This window comes from Xiphophorus hellerii, chromosome 11, assembly GCF_003331165.1.
Source record: "Xiphophorus hellerii strain 12219 chromosome 11, Xiphophorus_hellerii-4.1, whole genome shotgun sequence".
Classification (NCBI taxonomy): Eukaryota; Metazoa; Chordata; class Actinopteri; order Cyprinodontiformes; family Poeciliidae; genus Xiphophorus; species Xiphophorus hellerii.
In genome coordinates, this window is record NC_045682.1 from 18,658,277 (window position 1) to 18,677,437 (window position 19,161).

A 19,161-nucleotide genomic window follows, 5' to 3' on the forward strand; every position below is an offset into this window, starting at 1 on the left:
GGAGGGAGGGAGGGAGGTCGGTTTGCAGCTGCGCGAGCGGCTACAGGTGCAGAAGAAGAAGAAGAAGAGGAGGAAGTGGGAAGTGGAAGTGGACCGAAGACCGGAGAGGAGAGCTTGGATGTACAGTGCAGTCATCCATAAAGTAGAAAGCACTACTAAACTCCTCGCCAAAGTGTAGTGTTTCCTACTTTATGGATGAGTGTACTGTTGGCTTCAGGGAGAGCCGAGGAGCCGCCGGCGTCACGCAGGAAGTCGGCGAAAGAAAAGAGGAAGCTGCTTTGTCTCGCGGGGCCACACGTTACCCAGAGTGTCGCTGCAAGTCGGTTCACATGGGCAGAGTGTGGCGCCGAGCGGAGCTAGCTCCTCTTTGTTCTCTCCATTGTCACCTGTTTGGAAACAAAACATGTGCATGGTAAATGATATGCAATCTGTACGCCGTAAAGTAATAAAGATCAACTGAAAAATAAATCCTGCGTCACGCGTTTCTTTTTTTGTGTTTTTCAAACAACACTAGCTTTTTCTTTCTGTGAAAATATACATATTTTATTTCAGTAAAAAAACGATCCATATTGAAAGAATTCACCACATTTTCAAGTCAAGAAGTCCTTAGTGTACTACAGTTTTAGGTAATAGTCCGCCAACGACACTGCTTGGACATGCAAAAAAAAAAAAAAACAGAAAAGAAAAAAAAAAAAGCAAAATAAAATCTGAAAAATTCTCAAAATATATACAGATAAGCTTCCAGAAAGTGTAGTAAAAAGAATAATAATAAATATTATTAGAATAATATATAAAAAGGTTAATCTTACAGTGGTTTCAAACAATGAATGTAGATAAGGAGAGACAGAAAGATTTTCTGCGACGTATGAAAATAATGAAATTATAACGCGGATCCCACCGGTTCGTTACAGTACATACACACACAGCTTCGTTCCCGCAGAGGCATCGACACAGTGGACATGTCTGCCTAAAACTGAAATGTGAGAGCAACGAAAATAAGGCCGAACATGGGTAGAACATGCATGCGAACATCCTGTAAACAACATATTAAGACTAAACAAGGTCTTTATGTAAGGCTAGAAATGATCATCTGAGCTAAAAAAACAAACGAAACAAAAACAAAAAAAAAACTTTATCTACATGGGTCTCAGTCGGAGCCAGTCAGCAGAGGAGCCTCTCGTGTTGCTAGGCAGCAGACGAGAGGACCAGACTGGTACGTTAAAGGCCGTTTAACACATTACAACTATCAGCTGTACATTTCGGCAACCTTCGGGAGCGTCCAACCCCTTGTTAAAACACAAAAGAAGAAGTAAAAGAAAAAAACCCCCCACAAACAAACAAAAAGCATTCAGTACTGCCTCTGGCTTGCATCTATCCCGGCTATTCAACGTCTAACGTGTCTTTGACGACCCGCTTTCTGTTTTTGCTCTTGGCATCGTCGTGCTCCCTTTACGAAACCAGGAGAAACTGAAACATTCACAGAACGAACCCTAAAAAGGAAGAGAAAAACAACAACAGTCGGGTGAATCATGCTGCTGGGAATATTCCGCCTCTCTCGTAAAAAAAGCGAAGCACCTAACGTTTTGGCATATTCTGCAGCTTTACGACAGCCAGAATGAACAGGTGCCTCAGCACCGAAAGGAACCCAGTGATGAAAAACATGAGGAGCCGCCTGGCAGCCCTGCGCAGCAGAGACGGAGGGGAGAAAATCAGAGTGAGCGTCGCAGGTGGGGAAAAGTAAAAAAAGAAAAAAGGGGGGGCCTGCTCTGCACATCTGCACTCAAAACTCTTCAATTACAGCTTTACTTTAATACAGCTGCAATAAGCCCTACATAAACAACACAACACGGTTCTAACTCTCTAACACGGCATTATGTATTGCTAAAGTCAAGCTAGTCAGCACTGCTAACCACACTGCATATGCTAATCATCAACATTTACGTTGCAACGCTGCAAGCCGGAGGTGACAGTAGAAACTTATTGCGGAGTCTATCACAGTACAGCAACACCACAAGCCTTCAGTGCAAACGCTCTGCTTCAATGCAGATCCAGGAAGTGATGTTCCTGCTAGCTAACATTTAAGAAAAAAGAAAAAAAAAAAAAAAGCATGCTACATTCAAATTAGAATGAACCGCTAACATCTGACAGACGGCTCGCTGTCCCTTCAAATGACATTCTGTCCTTTGCTGTTTGGAGAGGAGTTAAACTGTAACAAACTGACGACAGTGTGGGTAGTGTGTGAAACTGAGATGCTAGGATGACAGATGAGTCGGTGTGAATTAGTGGACTAAAGGTAGGAAGCGTCAGTAGTTGCTCTGGTTTCCTCCACATCTTTTACACTGTGATAGTAGAGAGAACTTGGTTTATCTTTCTCTACAAGTTGGTTCTATTACCTTCTCTCAGTTCATTTAAAGAACACTGCAGATTTTAGTGGTAACTGAATGCTAGTTTGTAGTAATAATCAACAGATGCTTGATGTCTGGATGCTGCAGATCTGCCCATTTCTCTCGAACACACCCTAAACGTTCAGGCCATCCGGATTTTTTTTTTTGTGTGTGAGAAAGGCATCTCTGCTGTGGATTTCATTTATAGAGACACAAGCAAATGCCTCTCTCTCTCTAAAAAATAAAATAAAATAAAATAAATTTTATTGCAGTGACCTCAAAATGAAAAGTTTTAAATTGAGTACCTACCAATTGGTTGTTTTTTTGTGAATGTCCCACTGTAACAAACACATGCAGAGTCTGATAAGCTACCAGGAGCCCAGGCATCATAAACATTTTGAGATTATTTTATTTAAAAATCGGGTGAGAACATATGGGCAACACGGAGGTAAAGTACTCAAATTAAAACTTGGATTTCCATATTTTTTCGTGAGAATGTGCCACTGCAATAAAAGCTGAATTTATTTTAAGACTTTTTATACCTGCAGGGCCTGAATATATATCTACATCTGCACCTACGCTCACATAGACAGAATCTAGAGGCTGATGATGAACCTAGCTCCAACTGAAACTAAATAACTATTTCATCTTGTGGGACTCGGCCACGTTGACCCAATAATCCCCATGTTGGCTACTAACACATCGATTCTAGGGAAACAAATGAAATAGTGACATGCTTTCACATTCATTCAACCTCAACAATCAGAAGAGCCCTGCTGCCTGTGACAGCTCTAAGCTCACCGGCTAGCGAACAATTACAAATAAATACGATTTTGTACAAAGTAACATGGAGGGAGAACAGAGATAATATAACTCCACCCCATCAGGATGGATAGTGCATTTTTAAACAGCCGCAACAGAAAAAAAGAGCAAAATTGCTGCTTCTTTCTGTCGGCTCCAGATAAATAAGGTGGCACCAGCAGATGAGCGCTAAAGCTAACGCCGACCCGGTCGCTGGGAGTCTGGGTGACGTCTGGTCTTCTAATCGACACTGCTCAGCATTAAATACGTCTAAATCATTCTTACGTGTTGGTATGTTATTGCTGCGTCGTTTAACTGCGACAATTTGATAAAGCGCAAGAATTAAGAATAAATATTTGTGAAGTTTGCTCAGCTCACCATGCATGCGTACACATGCTGCAAGAGGATATTCTGCGTTGACGAGTCCTCTATCTTTACTCGCTGGTCTAAGGCAAAAGTTTAATTACTGATGGTTAACGCATCAGTTAGTTGCGAACAGCATTGATTACCACACGAGATTCAACAGTACAGACAAAGAAAAGTGCTTCAAACGTGATACGAGTGTTCCGAGTCTCATTCTTTCTTGCTGGATCCCAGCTTCTTGAACAGTTTCTTGCCTTTGGAGAAAAAGCCTTTCTTCTTCTTGGCCTGCACGGCCGACGCTGAGGGAGCTGGGGTGTCCGGAGGAGAGGAGCGGACCTCCGCTGCAGCTGGATCGGGAGCAGGGATCAGGTCTGGGGTTGGATTCGCGGCGGCTTCCAGCTGCGGCTGCAGGTCTGACGGCTCCTTCCTGTTCGGGTTCGAAGGTTCAGCTGGGGGACGCAAAGCCTCTTCTAGCGCGGAGGGGACCAAATCTTGCGGCTCTGAAGAGGAGGTGCAAGTATCCTAGCAGAGATAAAGCCAAGCTTTAGATGATGAGATGTATATTGTAAACTGTCTTCCTTACTGTTTGTACTGTACTTCTGGAGGGAGTAAGGTTTAAAAGGAAGACTGTAAAAGGAAAGGTTTTCACGTGTGTTTCAACAGGACAGGGATAGATAAATATAGATAGATATAGATGTAAAGCAAGGCAGAAATAGATAGAAGGCAAGTAGCGAGGTAAACATAGAGAGAGAAATAGAGAAAGATGAGAGACTGAGAGAGATATTTGCAGAGAGATAGAGAGGGAGACACTTTATTTATCCCGGGGGTAATCAGCGTTGGTGGAGGATGTGAGGAACTACAGAGGAGGTGCCGACCAACTGAAGACACTTACGATCAAGTCTCAAAGTGTACAGATCGTTTTTGCTTCTGCAAGAGGCCATGCAGGACAGAGGAGATGCAACAGGCAAAAATCAGACAGAGCAGAAAACAAAAGCACAAAGTAATCATGCACTTTCACAGTGTAAATAAGAGACGGCAATTTTTCATGTTACTGATTTGAAAAGATGGCAATAAAAATGACATTTTTACTATTGTACAGACGGACTGAGGTACCTGTAATTCTTTCCTGGGTTCTGGTGCCGGTTGGGCACTGATCGGTTCTGGAGGAGGAGGTTCTTCTGGGAAGGATTGCAGGAAGTTGGAGGGCACCAAGCCTCTGTGTCCGTTCAACTCTCCCTGAAAGATTCGATGACATGGATTCTCTCAAAGAGCCAGACTTCAATCTTTTTCGCTGTTCATTTTTATGACAAGGCTGCACGACGTCAGGGAAATATTTAATGGTGATTTTAATACTTCCAGCTGCAAAGGCAATATTAATTACCAATAACCCAAATATTTCTGAGGCTTTTCCTTCTCTACTATTATTGCAAAATTCTCCATGAGCTGCAGCATCTCTGACTGAAACAATGCGCACAGAAATATTCCCATGACGATTACAATCTGATGCTGTTTTTTGAATTTACACATATGTAAATTCATCTTTTCTGATTCCACAAAGTAACTACATAGACTAACTATAAGTTAATTTAACTATAAAATTGCCTTATTTATAAATATTACAGCTAAAGCGGAACTATTGCACATTTTCTTTTGCACAAATGCTTACACAATCCTCTTAGCTGTTGTACAACTTCCTTCCTTTTGCATTTTCTTTTTTAATTTGCAACAACAGGCTCTAGAGGAGCTAAAGTTGACACACCTCCCAAAGTTTGGAGTTTTGAAACTTACGTAGAAAAAACCATCTTCGTCCATGTCACCAAACACGTGTATGGTGTCTCCTGCGCTGAAAGTCAGCTCGGCCTGAACAGAAATTTCACAGAGAGGGTTTGCCGTTACTGAATATTTTAAACGCGTGGCATGGAAAGCAGCTGTTCACGCGCAGGTCAAACCTCTATGTCGGTGTTGGGGGAGCTCTCTCGCGGATCGTAGTCAAAGACGGCGACCATCCTTCGAGCCCCGGAGGCCGGTTTCCCTGCGGCTGCTGGAGCCGCGCTGTGGCTGGGATCTGTGGGCCACACGGTTCAATCAGAGCCGTTATCGAAGAGAATCAGGCAAAAATGTTTGTCAGCCCGCAAACACACAGCTCTGTTTGTTCATGTCGGACTCTCGGCATCATGCTACGCTGAGGAAAATTCACTCCACTGCACAATTCACAGCAGGAAGAAACAAGAAATTAGTAATCAGTGTTAGAATTTTCTACTTCTACGAAGAAGTCAAATCGAACATTTGTCAGGCGATGATTATGGACACAAGCAGAAACGGTTGCAGATTTAAGCATGCCACTTGAACTGGGAAATGAAAGGAAGAGATAGGAAGAATTAATTGACATTAAGAACCAGTTGGCCATTCATTCATGCCTTGCAGGTTTGTGGAGGGCAGAGGTCATTGGGTGAGAGGTGCAGTAAACCCTGCTCAGGTCACCAGTCTTTACCAAGGTTTCTGCAGGTTTTACCAACTAAACTGTAAGACTTTTTAAGACCATTTTGAGAACTTTATGAAAAGTGAAATTTCTGTGATCTTTTGTATTTCTTGGCAGCAGCTTTGGACTTCTCACGTAGCCTACAACCTTAACTCCCATAGGGCCAAGCTTCGTTGCACTGAATGCATGTAGCATTGTGTGGGTTGGCAACAGAATTGAGTCAGTGGCGAAGGCAAACTTTGTCCAGCCAACTGCTGACAGATTTATAGTTACCCATGATAGAAGCAAAAGACCTAGCTAGCTAGCAAGTATTAGCAGACACAGGGACACAGAACACAGTGAGTGATGTTTTCACACAACTCAAACTTTTGTCTGTTACAAAAGAAAGTCTCGTTAGAAAAAACCCATATAGCCACGACAAAATTAAAGTTGTGAATAACTTACATTTTCTTTAATGAATATAAGACTGTTGGAGGCCTTGATTTCAGATTTATGAATTTAAAATTTTTAAGGATACTTGGACACTGTGATTACCAGACTAATTAACCTAGCCCTTCTTTTGGGGGAAGCCAGAGTACCCAGAGAGAACCCAGGCAGGCAAACTCCAGGCAGAAAACCCCCCAGGCTGGCATTCAAACCTGCTACTAACTGCTTCACCGTGCAGCCCTAGTTGATCGTCTTACTGCTAAAATTGCTTTCAGCAGCTGAAAACTGCTGTTTGCAAAACATGCTTTGTATTTTCTGAATGTCACAATCAGGCAGCCTATAATAAAAATGGGCGAATCTGAGCTTTGAATTTTAAGCTGCTAGAATAGTGACATTACACTAAGCAGAAAATGTTTAAAAAAAAAAACAACCGCAGGTAAAGCATGCAGTGCACACTGAAACGCCGTCTCATCATGCAGGCACACCGGAGCTGACAACAAACCTTGACTGGAGGAGTCTATGCTCTCCTCCCAGAGCGCTGCAGACTCCACTGGAAAAATATGGAGAAAACATAAGCAACACTACACAATCATTTTGAGGGACTGAGTGAGATTGGTGCTGTTTGAAGTCACACCAGCTTCACACTGAGAGTTAAAGGACACAAGCAACCACATGCTTGGTTGAATGCTATTGACTTCTCTTTGGTCACAGCCGTTTAACTCACATTCTGGCTCAGTCATGGATTGTTATGTGACAGACTGACACTAAAAGATGCAAAAACTGCAAAGTGGAAGGAAAAGGATACTTAAGGATGATTTTCATATTCTTTTACAAATAAATCTCAGAAAATTGTGGAAGGTATTCATATACAGATCCTCTGACTGAATTTCACAGGATTTACGGTATTTACAGCTTCAGGTCTTTGGGTTATTTCTCCATCAGCCTTGCACTCCTCAAGACTGACATTTTACCCCCATTCTTCCTTCAAGGTAGTTCAGGTACTCTCTGTTTGGATGGAGTGGAAGCAGCAGGGCTCACCACGGATTCTCTATTGGATTTAGTTCTTTAGACTTTGAATATGCCATTTAGTCCATCACTGGCTTCCTGCAGCTCAGAGAATAGACTTTGAAATACTGTTGACAGTTTATAAATCACTGAACTGCTTAGTACCGAAATACATTAAAAGATCTGCTGCTGTTATAGCAACCATTCAGACCACTCAGGTCTTCTGGTTCTGTTCTGAATTGCCAGAACCAAACATGGAGAAGCAGCATTCAGCTTCTATGCAGCACAAATCTGGAACAAACCTCCAGAAAACGGTAAAGCTGCTGAAACACTGAGTTCCTTTAAACCCACCCGTTAAGTTTGCTTTTGATTTATAATAACTAGATAATTGATCTATATATTTAATGTATAGTTTCTAATGATCTTGATTAAGGAATTTGACAAATTAATGCTTATTGCTGTTTATTAATTGGTTGCTGCATGATGTTTTTTTATGATATAAAGAACTTTGAAGTGCCTTCCTGCTGACTTGTTCTAAACAAATAAACATGAATTGCTGCGCACAGAATAGCATCTCCACATCATGACGCTGCCACCTCCTTGCTCATAGTGAGCAACTGCCTTGTGTCGGTCCATCACATAAAATCCCGATAGACACAGAAGTTTGATTCAGCTGTGACAGACAGCAAGTGCGTATACTTTTATATCCTTTCGTAGACGGCGTGATGGAATCGTGTTGTGCTACATGCTACGTTGTCTGTGTGAAGCTGGCCACAAAACATGTGTGAGTGGGTTGACACAAAGTTACGGGTGGAGATCACAGAGCACAAATGTTTCAATCAGTGAGAATGAAATTGATTTACAGCAGAGGATCAGGACAATTGAAATGTTCTGGGGGCTTATTGGTTAATCAGCAACACCATGTGACATCTTGTGTCAGTCATATTACATGACTGAGAAAATAAATCAGCAACCAAAACAGTGGAACTCTAGGTGCAGAGTATAATAATATATGCCCTAAATGTTGGGAAGATGCATGATCTTTATGGCCATTTCAGCCGTTTTTCTTTTTTTTTTTTAAATCCCTTGCAGCGGCTGAGTGATAATCAGCAACTGAAGGAAATGAGAAAAATGTGAAGAAGACAGAAAGAAGCAAACCAGAGAGAGAAGAAGAAAGAAGAGGTGGAAGCCGCAATCTGCAGCGAGACACACCTTTCTTGGATCGTCTCGGTTTCGGCGGTGGAACAGGGCGACGCGGAAGCTGTGCATATGTGCGAGTGCCTTAATGAAGTTTTAGAGGCCAGAAACAATAAAGGAAATGAAATAATAACAATAATAATTAAAAAAAACAAAACAGGAAAGACACAGATGTTTTAAAAGAGCAGCCCAGACAAAGCTGACGATGAGAAGCCAGCGAAGAGCCATGTAAACAGTGACAAGCAGCAGAACACACAGCAGTGAGAACAAGTGGAAGTGAAAAGGTTAAAAAAAAAATCATCTGCAAGTACGGCTCTGGGTAGAAAGCAGGAAACAGAAGCAAAGTGTTAGCTTGATTTGTGCTGGTTTTCTTTCCACCATTCACCACAGACAAACACTGACTCATTTTACTTTTCACATGCCTGCAGAAACAGGGAACATAGATTTTGTGTTCAGTTAGTTCAGCTGATATTATGAAGCCTCCTTGTGGCTCCGAGTCAGTCAGAAGGCTACAGACTACATGGAGCTTGTTTTTCCTCCATTACGAAAAATATGTGATTTTATTTTCTTTTATGAATTAAAATTATTATACCATAAGAGAATATTCCATTTGCTAAAATCCATTAAAAAAAAATAAAAAATCAAAACATGGCGCCAGATTTTTTTCTTCTGAGAAGCCATTTTCACTTACCACTTCAACATGGAAAGCAGTGACTTTATGGAACATTAGTACAGTCGACAGATTACAATGCGACAGTCATGAAGTAGGACTTGAGCACGTTGTCACATACCGATCTTCTCCATAGAGGTAGCCGTGGACAGGAAGCCCTGCTGCAGTAGCTGCTGCTGGGTCTCCTCGTCCTCCACCTGGATCTCAGACACCATGTTACACGGAACGTAGCCCAGACGGCCCCCTGACTCCCCCCGGTAAAACCCGTCCGCGTCTTTCTCTCCGTAAACCTGGGATGAAGAGAGAGACAGAAGATCTGCTGCAACTTTCTACATCAGACTTTATTTAAAGGCGGCGTATTATGTGTTCTGCAGGTGCATAGTGCCATTATATAGCAAAATTAAGTAACTATGTTACATTCAGTTGTTAGAGAAATGCTAACTATGTCAAATGTGACTTCATAATTTGACGCCTTGAAATTGGGTATCTGTGTCTTTAAGAAACTCTTGCTCTTTCTGAAACGCCGCCTTCGAGAAGTCATTACAAAGTCGCTCCTTTATTAACCCTTTAAAGTTTTATCCAGTGACGCACTGAGAAGTAGCTCGTATAATCAGAACAGCAGAAGTGCAGTTCCGACAGGGGTTTGCTAAATGCTGCTGGCTAGTCTGAAGGAGCTGAGAGGGGAGGAGCTCCTTCAGCTTAGAAGCTCGGAAACTGCAGCTCAGCTGAATGGTTGCCACGCTAGATTAAAGTATTTCTCAAACATGAACAAAAGAATCAGAGTAACACATCAAGTATGTTTTTGATGAAGGAACAAAATTATAACACAATGTAAAGCTCAAAAAAGGTCAATCTTACATAATAAGACGTTTTAAACGTTCAGGAGGGACTGAGGAAGCTGCACACTTACTTTGATTATCTGTCCCTCGCTAAAGGGCAGCTCCTCCTCTGCAGCATCAGGATTAGGAGACATGGTGATGGGATCATATGGAAAAAGCGCCACAAAGATGCGTACGCCGCCGTCTCCTTTTATCTTCGGAGATTCACCTGCAGGAACACAGTCATCACGGGCTGAATTAAGAATTACCGACAATAAAAATATGATCCGCACATAAAATCAGTTTCAATTAACTGCTGTACTTCCCCTCAGTTAAACACAGACATATCTAATAATAACATGTTATGTTCCATCCTCATTTGCTCTAACACATTAACAGATGCTGTGATACTTACACTTCTGATGGATTCTCTTAAATCTAGGTTGTGTTATTTTAAACTCGTACTTCGGAAAACCCTGTGTGGTTTATAAAATGCAAATAATTTTGTGCAGGATCCATAATGCAGTTATACAAACATTTCAAAGCTTATATAAAATGTGCATCTAAGCACATAAGAATATAAACATAAAGTGAAATTCCTTCAGGGAAATGTATAGACTCATATATTTCAATCATTTACCTCTGCCTGCTGACTTGAATAAAGGAAGGTAGTTACATAAACATCAGCAGATTCAAGTTCAGTGCTGAAAACCCAGAGACATAAAAAGCAGGATAGCAGAGCAAAGAAGCTGCATTCATATTCAGGATCTGCATAATTCAGCAGCAGCCCACTTTAAGGAGGCAAACCACAGTGTCTTCAGTGGGGTATATTGGAATCAAACTGCTACTGCACTGACACTGCAGAGCCCATCACCAAAAGATCTTCATCAATAATATTTCATAAAACACTTTCTGTAAATATGCACCACTGATTCGAGGGTATGTTTAACTTAAAACTCAACTTTAAGGTTTCTTTTCACATTTATAATTGATTACAAAAATACACATTTGTACAAAAACAAGTAAAAGATTTACAAAAATAATATTAAAAAAATATCTCAATTAAAGCTAATCTAAGGGCTTATTTAACGTTGTGGTTTTTCTTCATTGGTCCATTTAAAGTATTTTTCTTGTTGCTACTTGTGTCTTCCTGGTTTTGTATTTAGGGGTACCTCACTTGTTTAGTAAAGTCTGCACTTCATTTAGACATCACGATCCACAATCAGTGATGATTCTGATCTTCTGCTTTTTGTCTACTGTTTTTATAGAGTTCAGCTGTGAAGTAGGAATCGTTGGATCACTTCAAGCTTCGCTCTGCTGAAGAACTTTATGGAAATCCCTCGCAGGCCAAGAGAAGCGGCTTTGTTGTCTGTTTGCAGACATATCTTGTGCGTAAGAAATACGGGTGTACCAGAAACAAAGTACAAAGGTTCCGGCTCGAAACTTTTGCATGTAAAATAACAAAAAACCCCAGAAAAAATGCAATTAATAGGGCATTCGCACTAGCCCGGTTTAGTAAATTTTAGTCAAACTCTAGTTTGATTCCCTAGGAAGTCCGGTTCGTTTGGAAAGGTGTGAATGCATCAAACTCTGATGTGGACCGAAAAAGCGAACTCTAGTGTGTCTACAAACCTACATCTTAGTTTGGTTGAAGTGAACTCTGGTGAGGTTCGAATGCATATGTGGATGCAAATGGCCTGCAGACCACTCAAGAAGCAGGAAGTTAACTATAGCGCAGGGCATTCTGGGTAGCTACAACCAAAACAAACACACGAGGGGAAAAAAAGAGAAATCCTACAGCTGGTAAAATCTCACTCCACTCCATTTTTGTTTACATTTCGTGAAGAAGGAAGTTATGCTCGTGTCTTCTTCAGAGGCTTTTAAGTTATTTCCTTCAGTGGTTCTTGTTGCAGCGGCACCACAGGCGAGGAGGGGGAACAGGTTTTTCAAAGTGTTTGGGTCGTTTGATACAGTGCAGTGTGAAAGCGAACCGTAGCAGCTGAAAAATGCAATAGATGTAATTTTGTTCCCCCATCAAACAGTCTTCCGGATCATCAAGTGAGAAAACACCCTATTTGTGTCAAAATTTAAATGCAATAAACTCTATGTAATTAATTAATCAAAATTAAAATCTTGACCCTAGTTAGAATAAATGTGTAAAGAATTAATACATAATACATTATTGATGATATTCTAAGTTATTGAGATGCCCCTGCACATTAACATTGCTTAGTTTCACTGAGCGTTTGTGCACCTCCCCCACCGGCTAACCGCGGTGCTGCTACGAGCCAACTTGGCCCAGCACTTGTCCTTAAAAAAGGTAATCAAGCTAAACCACTGATCCTAAGCTGTGTGAGCCTTTTGACAAACGTGCACTTGTTCCTGATCTGCAGCCGCGCATCAGAGCAAACAGTGTTTGACCCAAACCAAAAGTCAATTATTCACACTGTGGCCTGCACTGTAAAATTAAAAAAACACATCCACAGACGAGCGCTTGTTGCTCAAGACGCCAGAGATGATGCAAAAAAGCTGCTTATTTTATACTGAGTCTAAAAAGGAGCACAAGACATCAGGGTGGCGGTGAAAGAGAAATTTTGAAGAACTTTAAGCTGAACCCGTCTCATTATTGAGGCAAGAATCACAAGCAGACTACTCACACACTTTCACATCCTTACTGATCTCTGAGCTACAAGGGCAGAACTTCTCTCTGATCTCTTCCTCTATCTGTACATGTGTAAAATAAACATGAACCAGAAAAGGTCAGGTTTCAGATTGATTGAGAAGAGAGTGAAGGAAATGCAGTGGAGGAGAAAAGGAGAGGAGGGGAGAGGTGTTGCACATCTCTAATACAGGCAGCTTCTTTTCTGGTTAATCGAGGTTACTATTTTAATGTCTGTCACTTCCTCCTGTCATGACAAGCCACTTTGGCTTAAGCTGGTTCTCAGTTTAGCAATCTCCACAGCACCTTCTTCTCCGTAACACCACCCTCCCTCCTGTCAGCCCTCCCTTAATGCACAAGGTACTAATCCGACAACCTTCATGTGAGAGAGGGGGAGGCTTGCCAGCTTACTAGCATGTCAGGATCTCTCCATACAGTTCCACTGAACCCAGAAAGGAGGGAGGAGCTGCTGACCTTTGTGCTGCCTGGTGTGTGAGCTCATTGGTCTAGAAGAGAGCTCTGCCTGGCCACCTCTGGATGGGCCCGCCACAGCTGGAGGGATCTGACCGGGCTCCTGTTCAAAACAGGAAAAAAAACCCAAAAACAAATATAAGGAAGTAAAATTCAACACACAAGCCTGTCTTTTGTTTTAAGTCAGCACCAGGGACGGGTTGGTTACTGGTACAGGGTCCGTACGCTTTTCTCACAGTAATATTCAAGCACTTTTCAAGCATTTTCAAGGTAACGTTTTCAAACTTTTCCAGCACCGCACTTTGGAGATAAAAAAACGATAAAAATGAAAAAAACAGACAGTTTTAATTCACTATTATATGACATCATTTACTGCAGTTATTAATAATGCCTTGCAACATTATTAATAACTTAGTTATATCTTTTAATATTTCTATATTAAAATTAAATTTTTATGTTTTTAAATTTCTCTCTCACACCTGACTGATCCAAGAACAAAACGATAATTTAACAGAAAAATCCAACAATCCAATCCAGTAATGTTGTTTAACTTATAAAAGAGAAGCCTACCTTTATTTCAATGATCAAAAAGTCATTGAGCCATTAGGAATAATAAATATTCATGACACTGAAACAATGTGAACAAATCGTGTTACCTTCCTGCTGATGATTAAACACAATATACAAAGAAAGTTAAAACATCAATCAAGATGAGTTTAGTCTGATTTAACGTCAGACAGTGAGAAAAAAATTGCATCTGTCTTTTGTTTTTGGACTTTAGACTTTAAACTTTAGACTTTAAATCAAAGGTTGCACTTTATTAGAAAACTGTGCAGTTTGAATATCAAGCACTTTCCAAACCACCTAGTTCAAATTCAAGTATTTTCATATAAGATTTTAAGCACTAGCATACAAACTCTGTTGGTAACATGATGTGCAGAGCTTGTAATGAGTTACAGCTAAGAATGAAAAAAAAAAGTCCAACTTGACTTTAGATGATAAAAAAATTGAATAAATTAAAGAATCTATTAGCAGAAAGACACATTAAAGCAAAGCATATAAAGAAAATAACTTTTTTAGGTAGTTTTTAGACAAAGCCTGGATGTTAAAGTGCTGGAAAGTTGCACAAATTAAGAGATATTCCACAACAATGATAGTAATGAAGTAGGCTTGAGAGGTGAGGTTATCCTCTAAGGATCTAAACAGCCACAGGGAGAGACTAGGGCTGGGTCAACACAAGGACTACGTCCACTGCAGTTACCGCTGCTTCGGCCTTCAGTCCTCTGTGGTGAGGCGGTTTGCCGTGCTCCGCTGGAGCCCCCTCGACCCACCACTCGGAGCTCATCTGCTCCAGCACCACCTCCCCGCGCCCGTACTCAGCGGGCTCTTCGTTGTCCGTGCCGTACTCCACGTCGATCTCCGTCCTGCGGCCGACCGGCGACCTCACAGTCCGCAGCGTCTTGCTGACTGGGTAGGGTCTTGGCGGGGTAGGGCCATGGTCGGGGCTCTCCACGGCGGCGGTGGCGGCAGCCATCTGACTCCTGAGCATGGCCTCCCTTCTAAGGCGGTCCCCTAGCCCTTTGAGCAACGCTCTCTCTTTGATAGTGGGGGTGAGTTTGGGCGGACAGCGGGCTGAGACTCGCCTGCTAGCGGGACTCGGATACAAGCTTTCGTCTTCGGGATAATTTACAGTGTCGACCGTGTCAGCGTAGCGCACCCTGTGCTGTGTCTTTGGCTTAACCTGCAGGGGTTCTTGTCGGACAGAAGGCTCTTTGGCAAGGGATCTGGGATCCCTGTTGAAGTGGTGGTGGTGGTGTGGGATGTGTGGGTCGGGGGGATGCGGGTAATGGAGATGCTCAGAGTCTCTAGAAAGAATGGACCCTGGCCGAGGCTTGCTGCGGTGGAGTAAAGGCTCTTCCTGACTGCTATCCTCCTCCTCCGTCACCTCGGCGATGCTGAACAGCTGCTTGCACTGCAGGACCTGAGGAGGCAATTTAAGGATCCGTTCAAGAACGTCTTCGTCGCTGTCCGGCGTCTCCAGTTTGCGTGACTGCAGCGGTCGTAGTTGGATTGAGTCAAACACGGAGTGGTAAAGGTGTGGGGTCAAATAATTGCCATTATCCAAGGAAAAATAATTTAATAAAGACGTTCAGGCATGCAAAGAGAAAGAAGAGGAAAAACAACAAAAAGGATTACAAACAGACAAATACGCAACAGAAATGAAAACGTGAGCATAAAAGGGACCTATTATGCAAAATTCACATTTTGCACATTTTTATGCTTCCCTTTTGGTGTCAACATCTTATGAAATCTGCCCAAGCATTTAAAAAAAAACAAAAACCAGTTGGTCCTTGGCAATAAGTTACAAATTGTTTGGATTCTGGAAAACGAGGACTTCAAAAACCTCCTGATTGTTAAGTCACATTTAACGGGCACTGTGTGTTAATATAGCAAACCCAGCACGTTTGGTTAGGTGGTTTCACCTATGTGTGCGCTGATCAATGGCTTCTGGAACAGACAAGTGTTTTGGTTTTGGTAAGTCAATTGTAAGTCAATCCGGAAACCACTTGCTATATTCTTTTTGGTTGGGCAGGAGGCTCCCCTTTTGCTGTTCAAAGATGAACGGTTGTATAAACGGCCATCTGTTTGCAGCCATTTTCACATGCGAGTGTAAACATTGAGTTGGCGGGGGAAAGTGGCCAGCAGTGGCTTATTTGGATTTAAAGTGACAAGAGGGCCAAAAACATCTTGTTCTGAACTGACCAGGCTAAAATCCCAGAATGATTTTGTCCAAAAAAAAAGTTACTCATCCTAACCTTTTCAAGGAAGCATAAGAGGTCACCTTTAACAAAAAGAAGCACACTCACACTCTACAAAAAAGACAGACATTGTAGAGCCTATGCAATAGAAAATACATTAGCAATTAATTTCTTTACCCTGTTGGCTCCCACTGTGTACCCCCTGGCCTGTGCTTCTCCAAGGTGGTCCGAGTAAAGGTCTTCCTCCTCCTCCTCCAGGATATCCGACAGATCTGAACGGCTGTTATCTGCATGGTAGTCACTGTGAGGCTCCATCAGGCTGTAACTCTGAAGGAAAACAGCAGCACATCAGCCAATCTAATGAAAATGATCTGTCATGAATTCTGCTGCTTCATGAAAGATGTAACTATTTTAGCTCTAATATTTTTAAATCACTCTGCTGTAGCTCTGGCTACATTTAAACACATAGTGTGTATTTTTTACTAAATGTTTGGGTAAAAACTGTTGAAAATCATGAGCTCAGAGGTGTATAAATATATCTTTAAGTAAAACAAATAGTCAGAGCGTACCTGCTGCCTACTAGAGTAAGCCGGCTCCTGGTCTTGCCTCAAGAACTCCTCAATGGACACCAGCCGAGTGTTCTCCGGTTCCTCCTCCACCTCCGACTCCAGTGGCGAAGTGCTGAGTGGTCGCAGGACATTAGTGCTCTGCGGGTTCAAGAGGTCAACGATCGGGGCTTTAGGCGGACTTGCGACGCGCTCAGGGGTCCCAAGCTTGGCACAGGGGTCCTCGATGAACTCTGTGATGGATGGGAAAGGACGTATTGTCCCGGGGCTGTCGGTGTCTCTGCGGAGATCCAACACTGCCGCTGGCGCCACAATCTCCACTTGAGCAGGCGGAGGTGGCGTCGCTGCTGCTGGAGACGGCTGAGGTGCTGTGTTGATGGGGGAGGCCACATTAACCTGAGGAGAAGAAACGCATTGATGATAACATCTGTTAATAAGGAGTGCCAATTTTAAGTTTCAGTGGCTGCTTGACAATCATATGCTTCACATCAATATTCTACTCTAATTAGCATTTTATATGCTTGATATTCACTTTTCCCACAGTAAAACTCAAGCATGTAAGTTTCCATATCTATCCAGTGTCACATTTTGGAGATAAAAGCAATACAAATGAACTAAAAAACAGGTTTCAATTCACTATTATATAATTTATTATCGTTATTAGCCTTAATGTCTTGTGATTTTATATACTTTCTACAGCAGGAACAATGGAAACTAAAACATATCAAAATGTTATGTTTTGAAACATCGCTCTCACACACACCCTACACACCTGATTGATCAGAAAACAAAAAATAATCCCCCAATTTCAATAATGTTGTGTAGCACATAAAAATAAGCTAACCTTTATTTCAATGACACAGATCAATAAGTCATAGAGCAATGAGGAAGTAATAAATATTCAAAAATAAAATAAAATAAAAAAATTTGCTCAAGTTTCCTGGCATTTAGCAAATAGAAATAATTTTCCTAATTCAACTGATGTAAAACAAGTTTATTGAAAGAGTTTTTTGATTATTTTTAAATGTCTGGTTTCAACTGTAAATAACATTTTCCAATTGTAGGCTTTTAATCAAACATTAGATTGCACTAATTCCAAAACTGTGGAGTCTGAATATCAAGTCTTTTCAAGAACTTTACACAAAGATCAAGAATTTTCCAAACCTCGAATTGACATTCAAGCGATTTCAACAATTTCAAACCCTGGACATCAGATTTTCATTCCTATTCTATTGATCAAAAGTTGGCAGAGCATTACCACTGGAGGAACGGCGGAGGCCACGGGTAAGGCGGCCTCACACATAGTCAAGGCAGCAGCAGAAGTCGGGTCGGCCCAGGCTTTCACATAGGAGGCAGATAACAGACAATCTTGTGAGTGGAGAGCATGAGGCAGGTTGGCAGCAACCTCCACTGCGGGGCCAGGCCTCTGTGTGCCTGATGGCAGAGTGTTGGGCAGCGCAGAGACTTTGGCAGCAGAGTTTCCATAAGACGGAAGTGGGGATAAGTTACTGGGGGCTACCGAGGGGCAGGGGAGGCGTGGCACAACTGGGGCGGTCGGAGTCGGGCCTGCCATGACGGCGGCCAGCTTGGAGGGCACGTTTACTGGAAAAGAGTCGCAGGATTCCCCGTGGGCAGACATGGTGCGAACAGTGAGCTCCTGAGCCGCCTGGAGGGCCTGGATCTGAGAGGGGCCTAGCAGAGCACTTCCAGCTGTCGGCGACGCCACTTCCAAGACCTTTGACAGCAAGAATAAATTTCAGACTTCATATGCTTTTCCCACAGTAAAATTCAAGCGCTTTGCAAGCATTTTCAAGGTAAGTTTTCAAACTTTTCCAGCACCACCCTTTGGAGATAAAAACAATACAAAAGAATTAAAAAAGACATTTCCAATTCACCCTTACAATATATAATTTATTACCGCTATTAACAATATCTTGTGATCGTATTCTACATTCTACAGCAGGGACAAGTAAACTAAAATATAACATAATTTTATGTTTTGAAACGTCTCTCTTAACCACACTCTACTCTATATACCTGACTGGCCCAAGAACAAAACACTAAATTAACAAAAAACAAATCCACTAATTTCAATGAAATTGTTTAATGTAAAATATATAAGCTGACTTTTATTTCAACTTCACAGATCAAAAAGTCTATGAGCCGTTAGGGAGTAAGGAATATTCATTATGTTGAAGCAATTCAAACATATCGTGTTAAAGCTCAAATTAAGTGCTTAAACACAATATACAAAAAATGTTAAATAAAAGAAAAAACTGTTCTCACTAAGATTTCTGGCCTTTAGCAAATAGAAATAATCATAAATAATTTAAATTGACCAAAAACATGAAAAGTTCAGTGTGATTTAAGTTCAAGTAGTGAGAAATAAAATGTGTATGTGTTTTTTATTAGGGGCATTAAAAAAACCCCTGTAAATAATGCTCTCCAAAACAAGTTAAGGACTTTACACAAACACTTTCCAAACCTTGAAAATACTTATATTCAAGGATTTCAAGCACCTGTGTGAACTCTGAAAATTAGCATTCACACACATTACATGATT

At 41.6% G+C, this 19,161-nt stretch overlaps 1 protein-coding gene across 1 annotated transcript in view; it reads right to left on the bottom strand.

Moving 5' to 3' along the window:
- Nucleotides 1-516: 516 nt before the first annotated feature.
- tspoap1 (TSPO associated protein 1) overlaps nt 517-19,161 on the bottom strand; it is a 63,617-nt gene continuing 44,972 nt past the window's right edge. Inside the window, exons 22-34 of the mRNA XM_032576373.1 lie at nt 17,857-18,333; nt 16,602-16,994; nt 16,210-16,359; nt 14,535-15,323; nt 13,277-13,376; nt 10,236-10,372; nt 9,447-9,615; nt 8,671-8,739; nt 6,956-7,003; nt 5,498-5,613; nt 5,337-5,408; nt 4,662-4,784; nt 517-4,070 (exon numbers count right to left, since the gene is read on the bottom strand). Of these exons, the coding sequence (XP_032432264.1) occupies nt 3,759-4,070; nt 4,662-4,784; nt 5,337-5,408; nt 5,498-5,613; nt 6,956-7,003; nt 8,671-8,739; nt 9,447-9,615; nt 10,236-10,372; nt 13,277-13,376; nt 14,535-15,323; nt 16,210-16,359; nt 16,602-16,994; nt 17,857-18,333 (2,955 nt within the window). The 3' untranslated portion in view covers nt 517-3,758. The remainder of the gene's footprint in view (nt 4,071-4,661; nt 4,785-5,336; nt 5,409-5,497; nt 5,614-6,955; nt 7,004-8,670; nt 8,740-9,446; nt 9,616-10,235; nt 10,373-13,276; nt 13,377-14,534; nt 15,324-16,209; nt 16,360-16,601; nt 16,995-17,856; nt 18,334-19,161) is intronic.